The 22,516-nt window shown below is 56.0% G+C and overlaps 1 protein-coding gene across 2 annotated transcripts in view; it reads right to left on the bottom strand.

The window, feature by feature from the left end:
* WDR59 (WD repeat domain 59) overlaps window positions 1–15,204 on the bottom strand; it is a 77,745-nt gene extending 62,541 nt beyond the window's left edge. For both annotated transcript variants that reach the window (XM_068166523.1, XM_068166522.1), the window contains exons 1-5: window positions 15,071–15,204; window positions 13,329–13,464; window positions 8,548–8,633; window positions 5,103–5,183; window positions 318–355 (exon numbers count right to left, since the gene is read on the bottom strand). In XM_068166523.1, the coding sequence (XP_068022624.1) occupies window positions 318–355; window positions 5,103–5,183; window positions 8,548–8,633; window positions 13,329–13,464; window positions 15,071–15,111 (382 nt within the window). In that variant the 5' untranslated portion in view covers window positions 15,112–15,204. The remainder of the gene's footprint in view (window positions 1–317; window positions 356–5,102; window positions 5,184–8,547; window positions 8,634–13,328; window positions 13,465–15,070) is intronic.
* Window positions 15,205–22,516: the final 7,312 nt, after the last annotated feature.

Here is a 22,516-nt window from a genome sequence, read left to right on the forward strand (position 1 = left end):
ACACAGGGCAGCAGCAGGGAAGGAGCTTATGTCCAGAAGGCACAAACACCACAGGCTGTCCACCAATTTCAGGACCCCCACTGGCCTCCACGGCTGGGAGCCTCCCAGGGCTCCACATGCCCCTTGAATTCTGCCCTGTAAAAGAAGCCAGGAAGTGGAAGCTCTCAGGCTGCTCCTGCATGGGGCAATCACAGGGGGTGGCACTCCTGTGTTCTGTCAAGTCTCAAAGCATGAAGGGAGGGAGGACTACCAGCAGGGGCACCTAACACTCAGTGGAGGCATGACACAAGCCTCTGCCACACGCATGCCATACTTACCTACTGCTGAGAGGGAGACTGTAGGCTTCCTGGTGTCTCTGAAACACAACATGGCTCATGTGAGCACCCACAGCCCAGCACAGCCCAGCCCAGCAGGCCCAGCCCCCCCAGATTGCTCCTTCCTATTGCCAGGATCCATTTGCTGGCTGCCTCTTGGCAGCTCGTGTGCCTGCTGCTTACCAGAACGCACCACGGGAAATGCAAGAAAGCAAGAGGTGAGCAGCTGGAGGACAGCAGCCCCCCTGCCTTGCCAGCACAAGGTCAGGACACAGGATGGACTTGGAGAGGACTGGAAGGAGGAGAAATGTGCAAAGTGTGGCATGTGGCAAGCCACCAGTGTGCACTCCCAGCCCGTGGCCTGGGCTGATCCCCAGCAGCGAGGGCAGCAGGGGCAGGGAGGGAGGGGATTCTGCCCCCCCTGCTCTGCTTGAGATCCCACCTGCCATGTGGGGGCCAGCTCTGGAATCCTCAGCACACAGAGACACAGACCTGTTGAAATGGGGCCAAAGGAGGCCACAGCAATGATGGGAGGGCTGGAAGCTGCCTGCTGTGAAGCCAGGCTGAGAGAGCTGGGGTTGCTGAGCCCAAAGAGGAGAAGGCTCCAGGGAGACCTTAGAGCAGCCTTCAGGTATTTGAAAGGGGCTACAGGAGAGAGGGAGAGGGGAATTTGACAAAGGCATGGAGTGGCAGGATGACAGTGACCTGGAGTGAAAGGCTTCTTCAAACTGGAAGACTAATTGGTCTAAACATTAGGAAGAGATTCTTGCCCATGAGGGTGGTGAGGCACTGGAATAGGTTGCCTGTGGAGGCTCCAAGCCTGGAAGCATTCCAAGCCAAGCTGGATACCTGCTAAGGTCCCTTCCAACCCAGAGCAGGTGAGGAAACTGGGCTCACAAAGTCTTGCTGCAGGAGGCAACAGAACTGCCTTTCCTAGGAGGACTGAAAGGCAGGAGTTGATCTGCTGGAGGGTAGAGAGGCTCTGCAGAGGGACCTTGCCAGGCTGGGCAGATGGGCAGAGGCCAAGGGCAGGAGATTGAACACATCCAAGTGCCAGGGGCTGCACTTTGGCCACAGCAACCCCAGGCAGTGCTACAGGCTGGGGGCAGAGTGGCTGAGAGCAGCCAGGCAGAGAGGGACCTGGGGGTGCTGGTCGATGGTAGGCTGAACATGAGCCAGCAGTGTGCCCAGGCAGCCAGGAGGGCCAAGGGCATCCTGGCCTGCAGCAGGAACAGTGTGGCCAGCAGGAGCAGGGAGGTCATTGTGCCCTGTGCTCAGCACTGGTTAGGCCACACCTTGAGTCCTCTGTCCAGCTCTGGGCTCCTCAGTTTAAGAAGGACATTGAGAGACTTGAAGGTGTCCAGAGAAGGGCAACAAGGCTGGTGAGAGGCCTTGAGCACAGCCCTGTGAAGAGAGGCTGAGGGAGCTGGGGTTGCTTAGCCTGGAGAAGAGGAGGCTCAGGGGTGACCTCATTGCCCTCTACAACTACCTGAAGGGAGGTTGGAGCCAGGTGGGGGTTGGTCTCTTCTCCCAGGCAAGCAGCACCAGAACAAGAGGACACAGTCTCAAGCTGTGCCAGGGGAGGTTTAGGCTGGAGGTTAGGAGGAAGTTCTTCACTGAGACAGTCATTCATCACTGGGATGTGCTGCCCAGGGAGGTGGTGGAGTCCCCATCCCTGGAGGTGTTCAAGAGGGGATTGGATGTGGCACTTGGTGCCATGGTCTGGTCATGAGGTCTGTGGTGCCAGCTTGGACTGGATGATCTTTGAGGCCTCTTCCAACCTTAGTGATACTGTGAATAAAGTGGGGCACTTCCAGGTGCCCTCACTGCAGGGCTGCCTCCCACAGGTGTCATCAGACAGCTGCTTCAGCAGGATGATTGTCTGCTGGAGGCCAGCAGCCCCCTGACCATGCTGCCCCAGCAAGCTCACAGGCCTTACCAGCACAGGAGGGAGGTGGAGGCTGTTCAGAGGCTGCCTGAGCAAGGATTTCTGGGACAAGGGAATACAGGCAGAGAAAATTATGCAGGGCACAGCAGAGTTAAAGCAGGGCTCATGATAACAACCTTCAGGGAGCTCTGGTTTTCACTTGGCACTGAGATAGCATCGCAGGAAAAGACAAGCAGCAGTCCCTGGCCTTTGATTACACATTAGTAATACATTGTCACCCTCAAGCACCGTTTAAGGAAGGATCTAAAGAGCTTCCGAGGAGCTCAACAAGCCTGAGGGCAGCCTGGTGCAGTAGGGCTGTGTTGCTATCCTCCTATTCTAACTGAGCAAAGGAGGCAGAGAGGAACAAAGTGACTTGCCAGGGGTCAGAAAGAGCTGCTGCATAGCCAGGAAGAGAACCCAGCAGTCCCAGTGCCAGCTCCTTGCTTTTCAGGTGGGACACATGGGCTGTGGGGAGATCTGTGACCCTGCAGAAGCACCAGGGACCACGGGAAGGCACAAGCAGGAAAAGGTTGGCTTGGCTCAGCAACAGTGTGGCCAGCAGCACCATGGAAGTGATTGTCCCCCTGGACTGGCCGCTGGTGAGGCCACACCTCAAATCCTGGCTTCAATTTTGGGGCCCTCAATACAAGAAGGACATTGAGGGGCTGGAGCATGTCCAGAGAAGGGCAAAGCAGCTGGTGAAGGGTCTGGAGAACAGGGCTGGTGAGCAGCACCTGAGGGACCTGGGGTTGTTTAGTCTGGAGGAGGAGAGACCTCTGGCTGGCTGAGGTCTTGCTCTCTACAGCTCCCTGAAAGGAAGAGGGAATGAGGTGGGGTTTGGTCTCCTCTCCCAAGGAACAAGAAACAGGACAAGATGAAAGGGCCTCAAGTTGCAGCAAGATAGGTTTAGAATGGACAAAAGGAAAATTTTCTTCCCTGAAAAAGCTGTCAAGGCCTGGGACAGGCTGCCCAGGGCTGGGTTTGAAGCCCCATCCCTGAAGGGCTTGAAAAGCCATGGAGATGTGGTGCTGAGGGACAGGGTTTAGTGGTGACCTGGCTAGTGCTCTACTTGATGACCCTTAAAGGGCTCTGCCAACCAAAAGGATTCTGTGATTCCACTTTTGGCAGCCAGGAGCACGACCATGGCTCAACTGCAACTCTCTGTTGTCCTTCCTTGACTCCCAAGTGGCTTGAAAAGAGGGCAACAGGAGCCCTCTTTGAGATTAAGACTGGGAGCTGGCCAACGTGGTGCCCATCCACAAGCAGGGCTGGTTGGATAAGCCAGGGAATTCCAGGCCTGGCAGCCTGACCTCAGTGCCAGGCAAGGTTATGGAACAGATCATCTTGAGTGCAATCACACAGCACTTCCAGGATGGCCAAGGGCTCAGGCCCAGCCAGCATGGATTCAGGAAAGGCAGGTCCTGCCTGAGCAACCTGAGCTCCTTCCATGCCCAGGGGACTGCCTGGTGGCTGTGGGGCAGGCTGTGGATGTGGTCTGCCTGGACTGCAGCAAGGCCTTTGCCACCATCCCCCACAGCAAGCTCCTGGCCAAGCTGTCAGCCCATGGCTGGGACAGCAGCACTCTGAGCTGGGTGAGGAAGTGGCTGGAGGCTGAGCCCAGAGAGTGGTGGTGAATGGTGCCACAGCCAGCTGGCAGCCAGGCACCAGTGGTGTGCCCCAGGGAGCAGTGCTGGGCCCTGTGCCCTTTAACATCTTCATTGATGATCTGGAGGAGGGCATTGAGTCCATCAGCAGTAAATTTGCAGCTGACAGCAAGCTGGGGGCAGGAGTTGAGCTGTGAGAGGGTAGAGAGGCTCTGCAGGGAGACCTTGCCAGGCTGGGCAGATGGGCAGAGGCCAAGGGCAGGAGATTGAACACATCCAAGTGCCAGGGGCTGCACATTGGCCACAGCAAGCCCAGGCAGAGCTACAGGCTGGGGGCAGAGTGGCTGAGAGCAGCCAGGCAGAGAGGGACCTGGGGGTGCTGGTTGATGGTAAGCTGAACAGGAGCCAGCAGTGTGCCTGGGCAGCCAAGAAGGCCAAGGGCATCCTGGCCTGCATCAGGAAGAGTGTGGCCAGCAGGAGCAGGGAGGTCATTGTGCCCCTGTACACTGCACTGGTTAGGCCACACCTTGAGTCCTGTGTCCAGTTCTGGGCCCCTCAGTTTAGGAAGGAGGTTGACTTGCTGGAAGGTGTCCAGAGAAGGGCAACAAAGCTGGGGAGGGGTCTGGGGCACAGCCCTGTGAGGAGAGGCTGAGGGAGCTGGGGTTGCTTAGCCTGCAGAAGAGGAGGCTCAGGGGAGACCTCATTGCTCTCTCCAACTCCCTGCAGGGAGGTTGTAGACAGGCAGAGGTTGGTCTCTTCTCCCAGGCAAGCAGCACCAGAACAAGAGGACACAGTCTCAAGCTGCACCAGGGGAGGTTTAGGCTGGAGGTTAGGAAGAAGTTCTACACAGAGAGAGTGATTGGCCCTTGGGATGTGCTGCCCAGGGAGGTGGTAGAGTCACCATCACTGGAGGTGTTCAGGAGGAGACTTGATGGGTTGCTTGGTGCCATGGTTGAGTTGATTAGGTGGGTTGGACTGGTTGATGGGTTGGACACGATGATCTTGAAGGTCTTTTCCAACCTGGTCTGGTCTATTCTATTCTATTCTATTCTATTCTATTCTATTCTATTCTATTCTATTCTATTCTATTCCATCCCATTCCATCCCATCCCATCCCATCCCATCCCATCCCATCCCGGGAAGCAGAAGGCAGCCCTGCAAGCAGAGCCCCCACCACCCATGCCTGCTGTGCTGCTGAACCTGGAAAGGAGCCCAGCAATTCCCCTGCAGCGCTGAAACATGACTGAGCCTTACTTGATGTCCCAGATGTAGATGTAGGTGTCCACAGAGCTGGTGACCAGCAGGTCTGGCTCAAACACAGCCCAGTCCAAGTCACTGCAAAGGCAACAGCACAGGAGGTGAGCAAGAACAAGAGCACACCTGGCTTGCGCCGACTTCCCACAGCCTCCCAGGCCAACCTCTCTGATGAGTTCAGGGCCACTCCACACCACCTCCTGCAGCTCCCCAAGTACAAAGCAAGATCTTCATCATTTTTTTCCCCCGCTAAGTAAATTCCAAGAGGCAATGAAATGCCTCTAAGTAAATTCCAGGGAAGCATGTTCCCAGCCCTGAACTTTACAGCTGCTGTCTGTGTGCTCCTTCCACCACAGGCAAAGGGACACTGTCTCAGTGAGTCCTCAGCTACCCCACACTCTTGGCACCAACCCCTGTGCCTTCCTCTTGGGCTCCCCAGGGGCACCCAGGATGGCACCAACCCCTGTGCCTTCCTCTTGGGCTCCCCAGGGAGGGGCACCCAGGATGGCACTAACCCCTGTGCCTTCATCTTGGGCTCCCCAGGGAGGGGCACCCAGGATGGCACTAACCCCTGTGCCTTCCTCTTGGGCTCCCCAGGGAGGGGCACCCAGGATGGCACCAACCCCTGTGCCTTCCTCTTGGGCTCCCCAGGAAGGGGCACCCAGGATGGCACCAACCCCTGTGCCTTCCTCTTGGGCTCCCCAGGAAGGGGCGCCCAGGATGGCACCAACCCCTGTGCCTTCCTCTTGGGCTCCCCAGGGAGGGGCACCCAGGATGGCACCAACCCCTGTGCCTTCATCTTGGGCTCCCCAGGGAGGGGCATCCAGGATGGCACCAACCCCTGTGCCTTCCTCTTGGGCTCCCAAGGGAGAGGCATCCAGGATGGCACCAACCCCTGTGCCTTCCTCTTGGGCTCCCCAGGGGCACCCAGGATGGCACCAACCCCTGTGCCTTCCTCTTGGGCTCCCCAGGGGCACCCAGGATGGAACCAACCCCTGTGCCTTCCTCTTGGGCTCCCCAGGGAGGGGCACCCAGGATGGCACTAACCCCTGTGCCTTCCTCTTGGGCTCCCCAGGGGCACCCAGGATGGCACCAACTCCTGTGCCTTCCTCTTGGGCTCCCCAGGGGCACCCAGGATGGCACCAACCCCTGTGCCTTCCTCTTGGGCTCCCCAGAGAGGGGCACCCAGGACACAAACAGCCTCCAGGGAGTATTGTTAAGGGCTGCCATTAATTCCCACAGCGAGGTGCTGGGCTGGAAAGAGTTCTTCACCTGCATTTCCAGCCCATCCCTAAAATGCAACCCTCAAAGCAGAGGCAGAGAGCTCCCCTGCCCCACCAGAACAGGCTGGGAGCTTGGAACTTGGGGATGACCTGCTTTAATTCAGCTGCCATCACACAGAAACACAGCTGGGATGCCATTTAACAAGCCTGCTGCTGTTTGCCAGGTGATGGCTGCTGTTTCTCACAAGGACAGCAGCCCATGCCAGTGACACCTGAACCATCAAAGGCTTAGTAGATACACTGAGGGGAGCCATGAGAAGGTGAGTTGCTTCCCATGGGACATCTGTCTCTAGTAGAGGCCAGAAAAGTGAGTAAAACCAGGCTAAGGCAGGGCCCAAGAGGGGCCAGCACTGCAACATTCACCTTCTATGAAGCCACCCATCCTGGAACCTCCTGTCCCTAGAACCTCAGGAGGTTCAGCAAGGCCATGTGCAAGGTCCTGCACCTGGGTCAGGGCAGCTCCTGCTATCGACCCAGGCTGGAAAGCAGCCCTGTGGAGAAGGACTTGGGGGTGCTGGAGGGTGAAAAGCTGGAGATGAGCCAGCACTGAGTGCTGCCAGCCCAGAGCCAGCTGTGTTGATCCCCAGCAGTGCGGGGAGCAGGGGCAGGGAGGGGATTCTGTCCCTCTGGTGCACTCCTGCTGAGACCCCTTGTCCACAGTGCTGGAGCCAGCTCTGGAGGCCTCAGCACAGGAGAAACATGGACTGCTGGAGAGGGACCAGAGTAAGCCACAAAGGTGATCCAAGGGATGGAGCACCTCTCCTATGAGGCCAGGCTGAGAGAGTTGGGGTTGTTCAGTACGGAGAAGAGAAGGCTCCAGGGAGACCTTCTGGTGGTCTTGCAGGACTTAAAGGGGCTGACAAGAAAGCTGGGGACAGTCTTTTGAGCAGAGCCTGCCGTGACAGGACAAGAGGTGATGGTTTAAAGTAAAAGAGGGAGATTCAGACTGGAGAAAAGGAAGAAATGTTTGACACAGAGGGTGGCAAGACCCTGGCCCAGGCTGCCTGGAGCGGCAGGAGCTGCCCTGTCGCAGGTCAGGTTGTTTGGGGCTGTGAGCAACCTGCTCTAGTTGTCCTAGCTGGCAGCCAGGCACCAGTGGTGTGCCCCAGGGAGCAGTGCTGGGCCCTGTGCTCTTTAACATCTTCATTGATGATCTGGAGGAGGGGACGGAGTCCATCAGCAGTAAATTTGCAGCTGACAGCAAGCTGGGGACAGGAGTTGATCTGCTGGAGGGTAGAGAGGCTCTGCAGAGGGACCTTGCCAGGCTGGGCAGATGGGCAGAGGCCAAGGGCAGGAGATTGAACACATCCAAGTGCCAGGGGCTGCACATTGGCCACAGCAACCCCAGGCAGAGCTACAGGCTGGGGGCAGAGTGGCTGAGAGCAGCCAGGCAGAGAGAGACCTGGGGGTGCTGGTTGATGGTAGGCTGAACAGGAGCCTGCAGTGTGCCCAGGCAGCCAGAAGGGCCAAGGGCATCCTGGCCTGCATCAGGAAGAGTGTGGCCAGCAGGAGCAGGGAGGTCATTGTGCCCTGTATACTGCACTGGTTAGGCCACACCTTGAGTCCTGTGTCCAATTCTGGGCCCCTCTGTTTAGGAAGGAGGTTGACTTGCTGGAAGGTGTCCAGAGAAGGGCAATGAAGTTGGTGAGGGGTTTGGAACACAGCCCTGTGAGGAGAGGCTGAGGGAGCTGGGGTTGCTTAGCCTGGAGAAGAGGAGACTCAGGGGTGACCTCATTGCCCTGTACAACTCCCTGAAGGGAGGTTGTAGCCAGGCAGAGGTTGGTCTCTTCTCCCAGGCAGCCAGCACCAGAACAAGAGGACACAGTCTGAAGCTGCACCAGGGGAGGTTTAGGCTGGAGGTTAGGAAGAAGTTCTATACAGAGTGATTGCCCATTGGAACGGGCTGCCTGGGGAGGTGGTGGAGTCCCCATCTCTGGAGGTGTTCAGGAGGAGACTTGATGGGGTGCTTGGTGCCATGGTTGAGTTGTTTAGATGGTGTTGGATTGGTTGATGGGTTGGACTGGATGATCTTGAAGGTCTTTTCCAACCTGGTTTGTTCTATGTATTCCTTGTTGAGTGCAGGGGGTGGGGTTGGACTGGTTGACCTTTAATGGTCCCTTCCAACCTAAGACTCTGTGCCTTCCAGCCCTCTTGCTCCTCACCTGATGACACGTGTGTGTCCTTGCAGGGCCGTGCACACCTCCCCGTTGCCTTCCTTCCACTTGTACAGGTCCACTCGCTGATTGCTCTGCAGTCAGAAGGGAGAAAGGAGATAACCTCAGCAAACAACAGGGGGACAGCAATCCTTATCTCAGCATCAGCTTCCCTTCATTTTCAACAGTCCCTGCTAGCAATGAGTCATGCTGGGATTAGCCAAGTCCTTGCCCAAAGCAGGAGAGCAGAGATGAACCCTCCGGGCTGCAAGGACTCTCACAAGCCTGCCCTTTAATTACACCCACTTAAAACTGCAGATAAACCAGACAGGAAGAGGGGGGGATGGGGTGGGGAGGGAAAACAGTCCCCTTGCAAAATGTTTCCATGAAATGATGTTCTCAGGGCTTTTCTGTCCTCACAACATGCTGCAACTGCACGCCAGAGGCAGCCAAGTTCTCTCTGCAGGAAGACTCTGCCAGCCTGCTCAGACTCACAACTGGAGCTGGCAGAGAGGGAGAGGGGGGGAGGTGATGGATCACCACTGGCTCTCCTCAACTCTCCCTCCATTATCCCTGTGGGATAATCAAGGCCACTGTCAAAACACAAACACCACAGCCTAATGGCTTCAAGGTCACTTCCTCAAGGGTACTTCCAGCCCTGCCAGCCCAGGAGAAAAAGCCTTAAGTGCTTATCACTAAGTGTAAGCCACAGGGGCAAAGCAGCTCAATCAATGACAACATTATTTAGGGCTTCTTCACTCCTTCCAGGAACAAACCCTCCCCTCCAAGGCAGCCACACACAGAGCCACTTGCAGCTAGTTACTGCTTGAAGTTCATTGTTCTGCTTCAGTTACGGGTCACTTCAGCCCAGGCTGACTGATCTTTCTGGGGAGAAAGACTGCCTTTTGGGGTGCACCTGGAGCAACAAGGACAGTGGGTCCTGGAGGAAATTGGTGGTGGTCTTTGGTGACTTCAAAACTGGGTCTCTGTTAGCCTCTTGCTTTCAAACTTTCCCAGAGAAGAAGGTAAAGGGAATAAAGGAAAGGCTTAATTAACATTTTCTGTTGGTCACAGGTTTCCTGGGAGTTTGAATGTGCAGATGGACAAACCCTTCATCCTCCCTGAAATGATGAAGTCTTCTCCCAGCTCAGCAAGAAGAGAGGGCATTGCTCTAACAGCTCACAGCAGGGCTGCACAACAGCTCAGGGCAAGGAAGACTCCTTGTGTGTTTCTCCTTGGCAGAAGGATTGGGGGGGGGGGGGGAGAGTGAAATGACTCAACTGGATTTATGCAGGCCTCCAGAGTTGATGCTACAAGATGGAGCTCCCCAGAACTTTCTCAGGCTCTTAGGAGGCCATCTCAGGTGGAAAGTGTTGCCTGTAGGACACCAGTGGTGTCCCCCAGGGATCAGTGCTGGGCCCCAGCCTCTTTAACATATTCATTGATGATCTGGAGGAGGGGATTGAGTCAGTCAGCAGCAGATTTGCAGATGACACCAAGTTAGGGGCAGATGTTGGTCAGTGAGAGGGCAGAAGGGCTCTGCAGAGGGACCTTGCCAGGCTGGGCAGATGGGCAGAATCCAATGCAATGGCATTCAACAAGTCCAAGTGCCAGGGACTGCACTTTGGCCACAGCAACCCCAGGCAGAGCTCCAGGCTGGGGGCAGAGTGGCTGAGAGCTGCCAAAGAGAGAGGGACCTGGGGGTGCTGATTGACAGCTGCCTGAACATGAGCCAGCAGTGTGCCCAGGGTGCCAAGAAGGCCAAGGGCATCCTGGCCTGCATCAGCAAGAGTGTGGCCAGCAGGAGCAGGGAGCTCATCCTGCCCCTGTACACTGCACTGGTTAGGCCACACCTTGAGTCCTCTGTCCAGTTCTGGGCTCCTCAGTTTCAGAAGGACATTGAGAGACTTGAAGGTGTCCAGGGAAGGGCAACAAGGCTGGGGAGAGGCCTTGAGCACAGCCCTGTGAGGAGAGGTTGAGGGAGCTGGGCTTGCTTAGCCTGGAGAAGAGGAGGCTCAGGGGAGACCTTCTTGCTCTCTCCAACTCCCTGCAGGGAGGTTGTAGCCAGGTGGGGGTTGGGCTCTTCTCCCAGGCACCCAGCACCAGAACAAGAGGACACAGTCTCAAGCTGTGCCAGGAGAGGTTTAGGCTGGAGGTGAGGAGATCAAGTTCTTCCCAGAGAGAGTTGTTGGCCCTTGGGATGTGCTGCCCAGGGAGGTGGTGGTGGAGTCCCCACCCCTGGAGGTGTTCAAGAGGGGATTGGATGTGGCACTTGGTGCCATGGTCTGGTCATGAGGTCTGTGGTGCCAGCTTGGACTCGATGATCCTCAAGGTCTCTTCCAGCCTTGGTGATACTGTGAGACTGTGAAGTGTGGGGGGAAAATGACAGCAGCATTCTCTAACAAATGTGATGGGCAGCAGAACACACTTCTAAATATGCCACTACCCCCTTGGACAAGCATTTGGGACCACACAGAAGGAGTAAGCAGGATCTAGGATGGAGAACAATGGCATGTCTGAAGAAGCACCTTAGGAGGGCTCAGAAGTGTGCTTAAGGCAGAGGGCAGAGGCAGCAAAGCACAGCAGAAGAGCATGTTTCAGTGCTTCTGGAAAGAAGCTGAATAAATAAGAAACCCTTCTCCAGACACAAGGAGAGATTTGCCCTCTGCCTGGCAGGGGTTTGGATTATCCAGCCCAACCTCCTGCTAAAGCAGTGGCACCCCCAGCAGCTTGCTCAGAGGCACAATGGCCAGGGGGGGTTGGAATCTCTCCAGAGGAGACTCCACAACCCCTCTGGGCAGCCTGCTCCAGTGGCCTGCTCTGTGACCCCTACAGTAAAGAAGTTCTTCCTCATGTTGAGGTGGAAACTCCTGTGCTGTAGTTTCCATCAATTGCTCCTTGTCCTATCACAGGGCACAAGTGAGCAGAGGCTGTCTCTGTCCCTTCCTTCCTGATCTCCTGCCCTCAGATACTTATAGACAATGTTAGATCCCCTCACAGTCTTCTCTCTAGATTAAACAACCCCAGGGCTCTCAGCCTCTCCTCAACAGGGAGTGCTCCACACTTCAGCATCCTAGCAGCCCTCCTTTGGCCTCTCTCCAGCAGATCCCTGTCCCTCCTGAACTGGGGAGCCCAGAACTGAATCCAGGCAAGATGATGGAACAGGTCATCCTGAGTGCAATAACACAGCACTTACAGGATGGCCAAGGGCTCAGGCCCAGCCAGCATGGATTTAGGAAGGGCAGGTCCTGCCTGAGCAACCTGAGCTCCTTCTATGATCGGGTGACTGCCTGGTGCATGTGGGGAGGCCTGTGGATGTAGTCTATCTGGACCTCAGCAAGGCCTGTGACACCGTCCCCCATAGCAAACTCCTGGCCAAGCTGTCAGCCCATGGCTTGGACAGGAGCACACTGTGATGGGTTAGGAACTGGCTGGAGGCTGAGCCCAGAGAGTGGTGGTGAATGGTGCCACAGCCAGCTGGCAGCCAGGCACTAGTGGTGTGCCCCAAGGATCAGTGCTGGGCCCTGTGCTCTTTAACATCTTTACTGATGATCTGGAGGAGGGGATGGAGTCCATCAGCAGTAAATTTGCAGCTGACAGCAAGCTGGGGGCAGGAGTTGATCTGCTGGAGGGTAGAGAGGCTCTGCAGAGGGACCTTTCAGGCTGGGCAGATGGGCAGAGGCCAAGGGCAGGAGATTGAACACATCCAAGTGCCAGGGGCTGCACTTTGACCACAGCAACCCCAGGCAGAGCTACAGGCTGGGGGCAGAGTGGCTGAGAGCAGCCAGGCAGAGAGGGACCTGGGGGGTACTGGTCGATGGCAGGCTGAACATGAGCCAGCAGTGTGCCCAGGCAGCCAAGAAGGCCAATGGCATCCTGGCCTGCATCAGGACCAGTGTGGCCAGCAGGAGCAGAGAGGTCATTCTGCCCCTGTACACTGCACTGGTTAGGCCACACCTTGAGTATTGTGTCCAGTTCTGGGCCCCTCAGTTTAGGAAGGAGGTTGACTTGCTGGAACGAGTCCAGAGAAGAGCAACAAAGTTGGTGAGGGGTTTGGAACACAGCCCTGTGAGGAGAGGCTGAGGGAGCTGGGGTTGCTCAGCCTGGAGAATAGGAGACTCAGGGGTGACCTTATCACTCCCTACAACTACCTGAAGGGAGGTTGTAGACAGGTGGATGATGGTCTCTTCTCCCAGGCAGCCAGTACCAGAACAAGAGGACACATCTCAGGCGGTGCCAGGGGAGGTTCAGGTTGGATATTAGGAGGAAGTTTTACACAGAGAGAGTGATTGCCCATTGGGATGGGCTGCCCAGGGAGGTGGTGGAGTCGCCGTCATTGAAGGTCTTCAGGAGGAGACTTGATGGGGTGCTTGGTGCCATGGGTTAGCTGTTTGGGTAGGTTGGATTGGCTGATGGGTTGGACACGATGATCTTGAAGGTCTCTTCCAACCTGGTTTGGTTTATTCTAAATAAAGTTTTTTTTATTCTAAATATTCCAGCTGAGGTCTCACTAAGGCAAAGTACAGGGAGAGGAGAACCTCCCTTGATCTGCTGGACACACTCTTCTTAATGCACCCCAGGATCCCATTGGCCTTCCTGGCCACAAGGGCACGTTGCTGACCCATGGAGAACTTCTTGCCCACCAGCACTCCCAGGCCCTTCACCAGAGGGCTGCCCTCCAGCAGATCACCTCCCAACACCTACGGGTGCAGTTTATTCTTGCCAGGTGCAGGACTCTGCACTTACCCTTAGAGGGGATGAGTTACAGCTTTTAAAAGGGGTGAACTCACTGAGGCTGCAAAGTAGTAGGCATAGCTGTCATGTGGGTTCCACTGCACTGCCCCAATGTCCCACTTGCTCTGCCGGGAGATCTTCCGGTGGCCCTCGTTGGGGGCATCCAGGTTGACGATGTAGAGGAAGCGGCGGCTGCAAGAGACACAGACAAAGGCTCTGCAGCACCCAGGACACAGCTCAAACCCCCACATCCATCTCCAGAGAAGGGCAACAAAGCTGGCCAGGGGTCTGGAGCACAAGCCCTGTGAGGAGAGGCTGAGGGAGCTGGGGTTGCTTAGCCTGGAGAAGAGGAGGCTCAGGGGAGACCTTCTTGCTCTCTGCAACTCCCTGCAGGGAGGTTGGAGCCAGGTGGGGGTTGGGCTCTTCTCCCAGGCACCCAGCACCAGAACAAGAGGACACAGTCTCAAGCTGTGCCAGGGGAGGTTTAGGCTGGAGGTTAGGAAGAAGTTCTTCCCAGCAAGAGAGATTTGCTATTGAGATGTGCTGCCCAGGGAGGTGGTGGAGTCCCCATCCCTGGAGGTGTTTAGGAAGAGGCTGGATGGGATGCTTGGTGCCATGGTTTGGTTGATTAGATGGTGTTGGGTGATAGGTTGGACTCCATGATCTCAAAAGTCTCTTCCAACCTGGTTAAATCTATTCTGTTCTATCCTATCCATGTGGAGCTTGCAGCCTTGTGCCTCCAGCAAATGTGATCCAGAATTCTTGTCCCTGAGCCTCAAAGAGAATTCAGCTGCACCTTCCTGAAATGATACAGCAGCCCTTCTTCCACTGAGGTCAGCTTGAAGGCTGCTGCTTTGACTGGTGGAAATGACTGTCACAGGTGCCCAACTGGGACTGGCAGGGGTGCCCAAACTGGGACTGGCAGGGGTGCCCAAACTGGGACTGCTCTGGTGAGAGACCTCTTCTCCCAGGCAAGCAGCACCAGAACAAGAGGACACAGTCTCAAACTGCACCAGGGGAAGGTTAGGCTGGAGGTGAGGAGAAAGTTCTTCACAGAGTTGTTAGCTGTTGGGGATGTGCTGCCCAGGGAGGTGGTGGAGTCCCCATCCCTGGAGGTGTTCAAGAGGGGATTGGAGGTGGCACTTGGTGCCATGGTTTAGTGGTCATGAGGTGTTGGGAGACAGGTTGGACTTGATGATCTTTGAGGTCTTTTCCAGCCTTGTTGATTCTATGACCTCACCTGGAGTACTGCCTTCAGGTCTGGAGCCCTCAATATAAGAAAGACATGGACCTGATGGAGAGGGTCCAGAGGAGGGACACAAAAATGATCAAGGGGTTGGAGCACCTCTGCTGCCAGGACAGGCTGAGGGAGTTCAGCCTGGAGGACGCTCCAGGGAGACCTGATAGCAGCCTTCCAGTACCTGAAGGGGGCCCCAGGAAGAACAGAGAGAGACTGTTCCCAAAGGCCTGCAGTGACAGGACCAGGGGCAATGGCTTCAAACTAGAGAAGAGCAGATTTAGATTGGGTATCAGGAAAAAGCTCTTCATTCTTGAGGGTGGTGGAACAGGTTGCCCAGGGAAGTGGTTGATGCCTCATCCCTGGAGTTAAAGGTGAAGCTCAACAAGGCCTTGGGCAACCTGATCCAGTTGGGGATGTCCCTGCTGACTGTGGGGAGGTCGGACTGGATGACCTTTGGGGGTCCCTCCCAGCCTGGACATAGAATCTGTGATTCTGGGACTGGCAGGGGTGCTCAATTGGGACTGGCAGGGGTGCCCAACCTGGGACTGGCAGACTCACCCTGAGAGGACTGCACGCTGTCCCAGGCAATCCACTGACATCGCCGTTGCCTGTTGGAGAGAAACACAACCAGACTGAGCAAGACCTGTGGGGTCAGCACCTCAGTCACACAGCGGAGAGCTCCAGAGAAACCCACCAGCTCACCTTCCAAGTAAGGAAGCTGCCAGCTCTGGGAAGCTTTCCCTCCCTCCCTGCCCCTCAGCCCCTTCTGAACAGTCCCTCCACAGCCTGCCTGCAGGCCCCCTGCAGATACTGAAATGCAGCTCTGAGGTCTCCCTGGAGCCTTCTCTGGTCCAGGCTGAACAGCCCCAGCCTGTCCCCACAGCAGAGGTTCTGCAGCCCCCCTCTGGAACCTCTCCAGCAGGTTCCCTGTCCCAGAGCTGCAGGGGAGGGCTCAGCAAAGCAGTGATGTTTTGAAGCCATCAGCTGCTGCTGCATCACTTCCCCCAGGGATCAGTGCTGGGCCCCATCCCCTTTAACATCTTCATTGATCTGGATGAGGGGGTCGAGTCAGTCAGCAGCACAGTTGCAGCTGACAGCAAGTTAGGAGCAGATGTTGGTCAGGGAGAGGGCAGAAGGGCTCTGCAGAGGGACCTTGCCAGGCTGGGCAGATGGGCAGAGGGCAACAGGATGGCATTCAACAAGTCCAAGTGCCAGGGACTGCACTTTGGCCACAGCAACCCCAGGCAGAGCTACAGGCTGGGGGCAGAGTAGCTGAGAGCTGCCAAACAGAGAGGGACCTGGGGGTGCTGATTGACAGCCACCTGAATATGAGCCAGCAGTGTGCCCAGGGGGCCAAGAGGGCCAATGGCATGTGGCCTGCATTAGGAATAGCGTGGCCAGCAGGAGCAGGCAAGTCCTCGTGCCCTGTGCTCTGCTTTGGTTAGGCCACACCTTGAGTCCTGTGTCCAGTTCTGGGCTCCTCAGTTCAAGAAGGACATTGAGAGACTTGAAGGTGTCCAGAGAAGGGCAAGGAGGCTGGGGAGGGGTCTGGAGCACAGCCCTGTGAGGAGAGGCTGAGGGAGCTGGGGTTGTTTAGCCTGGAGAAGAGGAGGCTCAGGGGAGACCTTCTTGTTCTCTACAACTACCTGAAGGGAGGTTATCAACTGCCACAGAGAGAGTCAAGGCTGAGACAGAATCATAGAAGTGCTGTGGCTGGAAAAGCCCTCTGAGATCAGGGAGTCCAACCCAACCCCACCATGGCCATCAAACCCTGTCCCCAAGTGCCCTGGCCACAGCTTTCCTGAATACCTCCAGGGGTGGTGACTCCACCACCTCCCTGGGCTGCCTGTTCCAATGCCTGACCACTCTTTCAGTAAAGAATTCTTTCCTCATCTCCAACCTAACCCTCCTCTGGCACAATTTCAGGCTGTTTCCTCTGCTCTGTCACTTGATACTGGGGAGAAGAGACCAACCCCACCTCCCTGCAACCTCATTCCAGGGACCTGAGCAATGAGGTCTCCCCTCAGCCTCCTCCTCTCCAAACTAAACAACCCCAGTTCCCTCAGTCACTCCTCACAAGACACGTGCTCTAGACCCTTCACCACCTTCACTGCCCTTCACTGGGCAGGACTCCAGCAGGGATGGCAGAAGCAGCATCCCCTTAGAGCAGCACAGATGGGTGAGAGGTTGCAGCAGCTGGTCTGGGGATGCAGGAAACATCTTTGTTGGGATAAACTGAAGAGAAGGCCTGGCAGACACCAGTCCAAGCACCAAGACCTGGCTCCCTTTCTCTTTGCTGGGGCAATAGCAGCTGCAGCCTTTCAATCAGCAGTCTCTAATAATCCCTATTAATCAGCCTCTGCTCCTGCTCAGGAGCTTGCTCAGGCTCTCTCTTTGCCATCACAGGGGCACATTTAATTATGCCTGTCCTGGGAGAGAGAAGTGCAACTCTCCTCTCCAAAAGGGAGAGATGGCTAAGGAGACTCAGGATTTGCTTTGGCACTCCTTGTAAAGAAGGCTAGAAAAAGAATAACTGAACTGCCCCAAGAAGAACAAACCCAGGCAGGCTTTGAACACTGAGCACTGTCTCCCCCTCTGCTCATTCAGAATGGAACTGCTCCATCCTGTCCTTCAACTGCCAAGAGACTGAAGGCAAGTTTGACTTGGAAAGCTGCAGAGTTCAGCCCATAAACATAGATCTAACTTCAATGCAGCTTTCAGCATGCCCAGTGCAGAATCAGCACATGCCCCATATTCTTCAAGCTCACTGCTGTCATCTTCAAAGCAGCCTCCCTTGAAAGCTCAGGATGTCTCTGCTGCTGTTCAGAACCTGCTAAGTACTCTCAGTGTGGCTGTGACAAGACTTCAGCATGGCCCACAGCTCCTCCAGGTGAGCATCACTCAAAAGCAAAGACAGGCAATTTGGCAATCCCACTGCAGCTCAGTCAGAGCTGACAGGACAGCCATCACAGAAATTCAGTTTTTCCCAACCAGGGCTCCATCCCCTGCTTGCAATTACCCCAGCTACAGGAAAAAAGCATGGGACCACAGGCTTGTCCTGCACCAAGACTCCACAACACTGTCCCGCACCACAGCCTGGGCTCCAGGCTGGTGACACATGGGTGTGATGGGTGACCACTAGATGGATACAGAACTGGCTTGATGGCTGCACCCAGAGAGTGGCTGTCCATGGCTCCATGGCCCAGGGGAGGCCAGGGACAAGCAGAGTCCCTCAGGGATCAGTCCTGGCACCAGGCTTGTTCAACATCTCTGTGGGTGCCATGGACAGTGGCACTGAGTGCACCCTCAGCAGGGTTGCTGCTGACACCAAGCTGTGTGGTGCAGCAGACAGCTGGAGGGAAGGGATCCATCCAGAGGGAGCTGGGCAGGCTGGAGAGGTGGGCACAAGCCAACCTCAGGAGGTTCAACAAGACCAAGGGCAGGGTCCTGCAGCTGGGTGGAGGCAACCCCAGGCACAAATGCAGGCTGGGCAGGGACTGGCTGGAAAGCAGCCCTGAGGAGAGAGCCTTGGGGGTGCTGGGGGAGGAGAAGCTCACCAGGAGCTCTCAGTGTGCACTTGCAGCCCACAAAGCCAACCAGATCCTGGGCTGCAGCAGGAGAAGTGTGGCCAGCAGGGCAAGGGAGGTGATTCTCCCCCTCTGCTCAGCTCTGGGGAGACCCCAGCTGGAGTCCTGCCTCCAGTTCTGGAGCCCCTATTGCAAGAGGGATGTGGAGGTGCTGGAAGGTGTCCAGAGCAGGGCCAGGAGGAGGAGCATAGGGCTGGAGCACCTCTCCTATGAGGCCAGACTGAAGGAGTTGGGGCTGTTCAGTCTGGAGAAGAGAAGGCTCCCAGGTGACCTCATTGTGGCCTTCCAGTATCTGAAGGGGGCTGCAGGAAGGCTGGGGAGGGAGTGCTCAGGATCTCAGGCAGTGATAGGACTGGGGGGAATGGAATGAAGCTGGAGGTGGGGAGATTGAGGCTGGAGGTCAGGAGGAAGTTCTTCCCCATGAGAGTGGTGAAGGCCTGGAATGGGTTGTGCAGGGAGGTGGTTGGGGCCCTGTCCCTGGAGGTGTTTAAGGCCAGGCTGGCTGAGGCTCTGGGCAGCCTGATCTAGTGTGGGGTGTCCCTGCCCATGGCAGGGGGGTTGGAACTGGCTGATCCTTGTGGTCCCTTCCCACCCTGACTATGATAGAATGTCAGGGGCTGGAAGGGAGCTTGAAGGATCATCCAGTCCAACCCCCCTGCCAGAGCAGGAGCACCTAGAGCAGATCACACAGGAACACAGCCAGCTGGGTCTTGAGTACTTCCACAGAGGGAGACTCCACAGCACCCCTGCTCCAGTGTCACCTCCACAGGGAAAAACTTTTTCCTCCTGTTTCTATGGAACTTCCTATGTCTCAGCTTCCCCCCACTGCCCCTTGTGCAGGCACTGGGGAGCACCCAGCAGAGCCTGGCTCCATCCCTTGGGCACAGACCCTGCACAGCTTTACAAGTATTAATGAGGTCACCCCTCAGGCTCCTCCTCTCCAAGCTAAAGAGCCCTCAGCTCCCTCAGGCTCTCCTCATGAGGAAGATGTTCCTCTCCCTCCATTATTTTTGTGGCTCTGTGCTGGACTCTTTCAAGCAGTTCCCTGAGGCCCTTCTTGAACTGCCCAGAACAGGACACAATACTCCAGATGCAGCCTCACCATGGTGTGAAAATGCTACAAATGCCCCCAAAGCTTCAGAAGGAGCCCAGAATAAACTCCAAGCCTACATTCTACACCTTAACCCAACCAAGCTTCACTGTTTTCTGCTGTTCCAGGTATGACTCACTTGCTTCTTCCTAGGTAGCAAATCCAGTCAAAGAATGGCAGAAAGATTACTGCTGAATGATTACTTGCCTGAGAAAGCTCTTTTCAGATTAGCTGTGGGTGTTACTGAACACCTCTGGGGTCAGGGAGCAGTGTGGTGCCCTGGTAATCCATGAGGAATTAGTTCGGGACCTGCTGAGCCACTTGGATCCCCACAAGTGCATGGGACCAAATGGGATCCATCCTAGGGTGCTGAGAGAGCTGGCAGATGAGCTGGCCAAGCCACTCTCCATCATTTTCCTCCAGTCCTGGCTCACTGGAGAGGTCCCAGGTGACTGGGAGCTGCCAATGTGGTCCCCATCCACAGGAAGGGTCAGATGGAGGAACCTGGAAACTCCAGGCCTGGCAGCCTGAGCTCAGTGCCAGGGAAAGTGATGGAGCAGATTATCCTGGGGGCAATCACTGCACACCTGAAGGATGGCCAAGGGCTCAGGCCCAGCCAGCATGGAGTTAGGAAGGGCAGGGCCTGCCTGAGCAACCTGAGCTCCTTCTATGATCAGGGGACTGCCTGCTAGATGTGGGCAGGCTGTGGATGTGGTCTGCCTGGACTGCAGCAAGGCCTTTGCCACCATCCCCCACAGCAAGCTCCTGGCCAAGCTGTCAGCCCATGGCTGGGACAGCAGCACTCTGAGCTGGGTGAGGAACTGGCTGGAGGCTGATCCCAGAGAGTGGTGGTGAATGGTGCCACAGCCAGCTGGCAGCCAGGCACCAGTGCTGTGCCCCAGGGAGCAGTGCTGGGCCCTGTGCTCTTTAACATCTTCATTGATGATCTGGATGAGAGGATTGAGTCAGTCATCAGTAAATTTGCAGATGACAGCAAGTTAGGAGCAGATGTTGGTCAGTGAGAGGGCAGAAGGGCTCTGCAGAGGGACCTGGCCAGGCTGGGCAGAGGGGCAGAGGCCAACAGGATGGCATTCAACAAGTCCAAGTGCCAGGGGCTGCACTTTGGCCACAGCAACCCCAGGCAGTGCTACAGGCTGGGGGCAGAGTGGCTGAGAGCAGCCAGGCAGAGAGGGACCTGGGGGTGCTGGTCGATGGTAGGCTGAACATGAGCCAGCAGTGTGCCCAGGCAGCCAAGAGGGCCAAGGGCATCCTGGTCTGCATTAGGAATAGTGTGGTCAGCAGGAGCAGGGAAGTCATTGTGCCCCTGTACTCTGCTTTGGTTAGGCCACACCTTGAGTCCTGTGTCCAGCTCTGGGCTTCTCAGTTTAAGAAGAACATTGAGATACTTGAACTCATCCAGAGAAGGGCAACAAGGCTGGGGAGAGGTTTGGAGCACAGCCCTGTGAGGAGAGGCTGAGGGAGCTGGGGTTGCTTAGACTGGAGAAGAGGAGGCTCAGGGGAGACCTCATTGCCCTCTACAACTATCTGAAGGGAGGTTGTAGACAGGCAGAGGTTGGTCTCTTCTCCCAGGCAACCAGCCCCAGGACAAGAGGACACAGTCTCAGGCTGCACCAGGGGAGGTTCAGGCTGGAGGTCAGGAGGAAGTTCTACACAGAGAGAGTGATTGCCCATTGGAATGGGCTGCCTGGGGAGGTGGTGGAATCGCCATTGCTGGAGGTGTTCAGGAGGAGACTTGACAGGGTGCTTGGTGCCATGGTTGAGTTGCTTAGGTGGTGTTGGATGATAGGTTGGACTGGATGATCTTGACGGTCTCTTCCAACCTGGTCTATTCTATTCTATTCTGTTCTGGTGGGATGAAGAGCTGGGCAGCCAATACATTGCAATGAGGCCTGTGGTGACAGGTTGGACTCAATGACCCTTGAGGTCTCTTCCAACCTTGGTGATACTGTGATTTCACCCAGCTGCAGCCTTCCTTTCCTCAAGACAGAAACAAAACCATCAGCTTAAAGTGACTGATCATTTCACAGCTGAGTTTCTTCTTGCTGGTGTTGGCACCAGGACCTCACCAACCCTTCCCAGCTGGTTTCAATAGTAACCACTGGTAACCTGGGTTTCCCAGGCACAAGGCATAACAAAGGAAGTAAAGGTCCACTGCCACGTTGGAGAGTCACAAATCAAAGTCACTTGAGGGCCACACACAGTTCCCTACAGTGCTAGGAGCCTCATCCAGGCAACAGGAACACAGCCCAAGAGCTGTCACCGAGCGTGCTTGGCGCAGCCAGCCAGCAGCCTTCAGAGCACAGCGTTCCAGCAGGCAGGAGCTGAGAGAGAACAAACCAACCTGCAAGCAGGTTTTTATCCTAACCCAACAATCAGAACAGCCAGAGCTGCTGTTCATGAGTCATAATTATGTGAACAAGCACGGCAGGAGCACGGCGCATTGAAAAACCAGCTCTGAGCCCGCAGCAGCGGCAGCAGCAGCTCAGACTTCAAAGGCCTGCTTTGGCACTTCCCTTGATTTCTGCTAGGCAAGCCAAGGAAAACACCTTTTCATGTCTAAACCTACAAGCATTTTGAATCCAGCTTCACTCTCTGCACTTGAAAGGCTGGAACAGATCAGCTGGATTGACCAAGGCTATGCTGCTGCAAACCCCTAGCAAGAAAGAAGAGGAGGCTCGGGGGAGACCTCATTGCTCTCTACAACTCCCTGCAGGGTGGTTGTAGCCAGGAAGGGGTTGGTCTCTTCTCCCAGGCAACCAGCACCAGAACAAGAGGACACAGTCTCAAGCTGTGCCAGGGGAGGTTTAGACTCGAGGTAAGGAGAAAGTTCTTCACAGAGAGAGTCGTTGGCCATTGGGCTGTGCTGCCCAGGGAGGTGGTGGAGTCCCCACCCCTGGAGGTGTTCAAGAGGGGATTGGATGTGGCACTTGGTGCCATGGTCTAGTCAGGATGTCTGTGGTGCCAGGTTGGACTTGATGATCTTTGAGGTCTCTTCCAACCTTGGTGATACTGTGAGACTGTGGAACTACCCCAACAGCTCACCCAGTGCCCTCCCAAATCTCGCTGCCACCTCAGCCAGCAGTGAGGCACTCATTGCTGTGGTTCTGACTGGCTTGACTGGCCAGGCTTGACTGGAGGTACTGGCTGACAGCTGGCTCAACAGGAGCCAGCAGTGTGCCCAGGTGGCCAAGATGATCCTTGAGGTCTCTTCCAACCTTGGTGATACTGTGAGAGACCAGATCCCTACACAGCCAACTTCCCATCCTCAAATGCTCCTAACTTCACCACTGGACCTGGGTGAGCTTT

Source organism: Melanerpes formicivorus, unplaced genomic scaffold (genome assembly GCF_026170545.1).
Source record: "Melanerpes formicivorus ecotype bairdi unplaced genomic scaffold, bMelFor1.0.p_v2 SCAF_102, whole genome shotgun sequence".
In the NCBI taxonomy this organism is placed as follows: domain Eukaryota; kingdom Metazoa; phylum Chordata; class Aves; order Piciformes; family Picidae; genus Melanerpes; species Melanerpes formicivorus.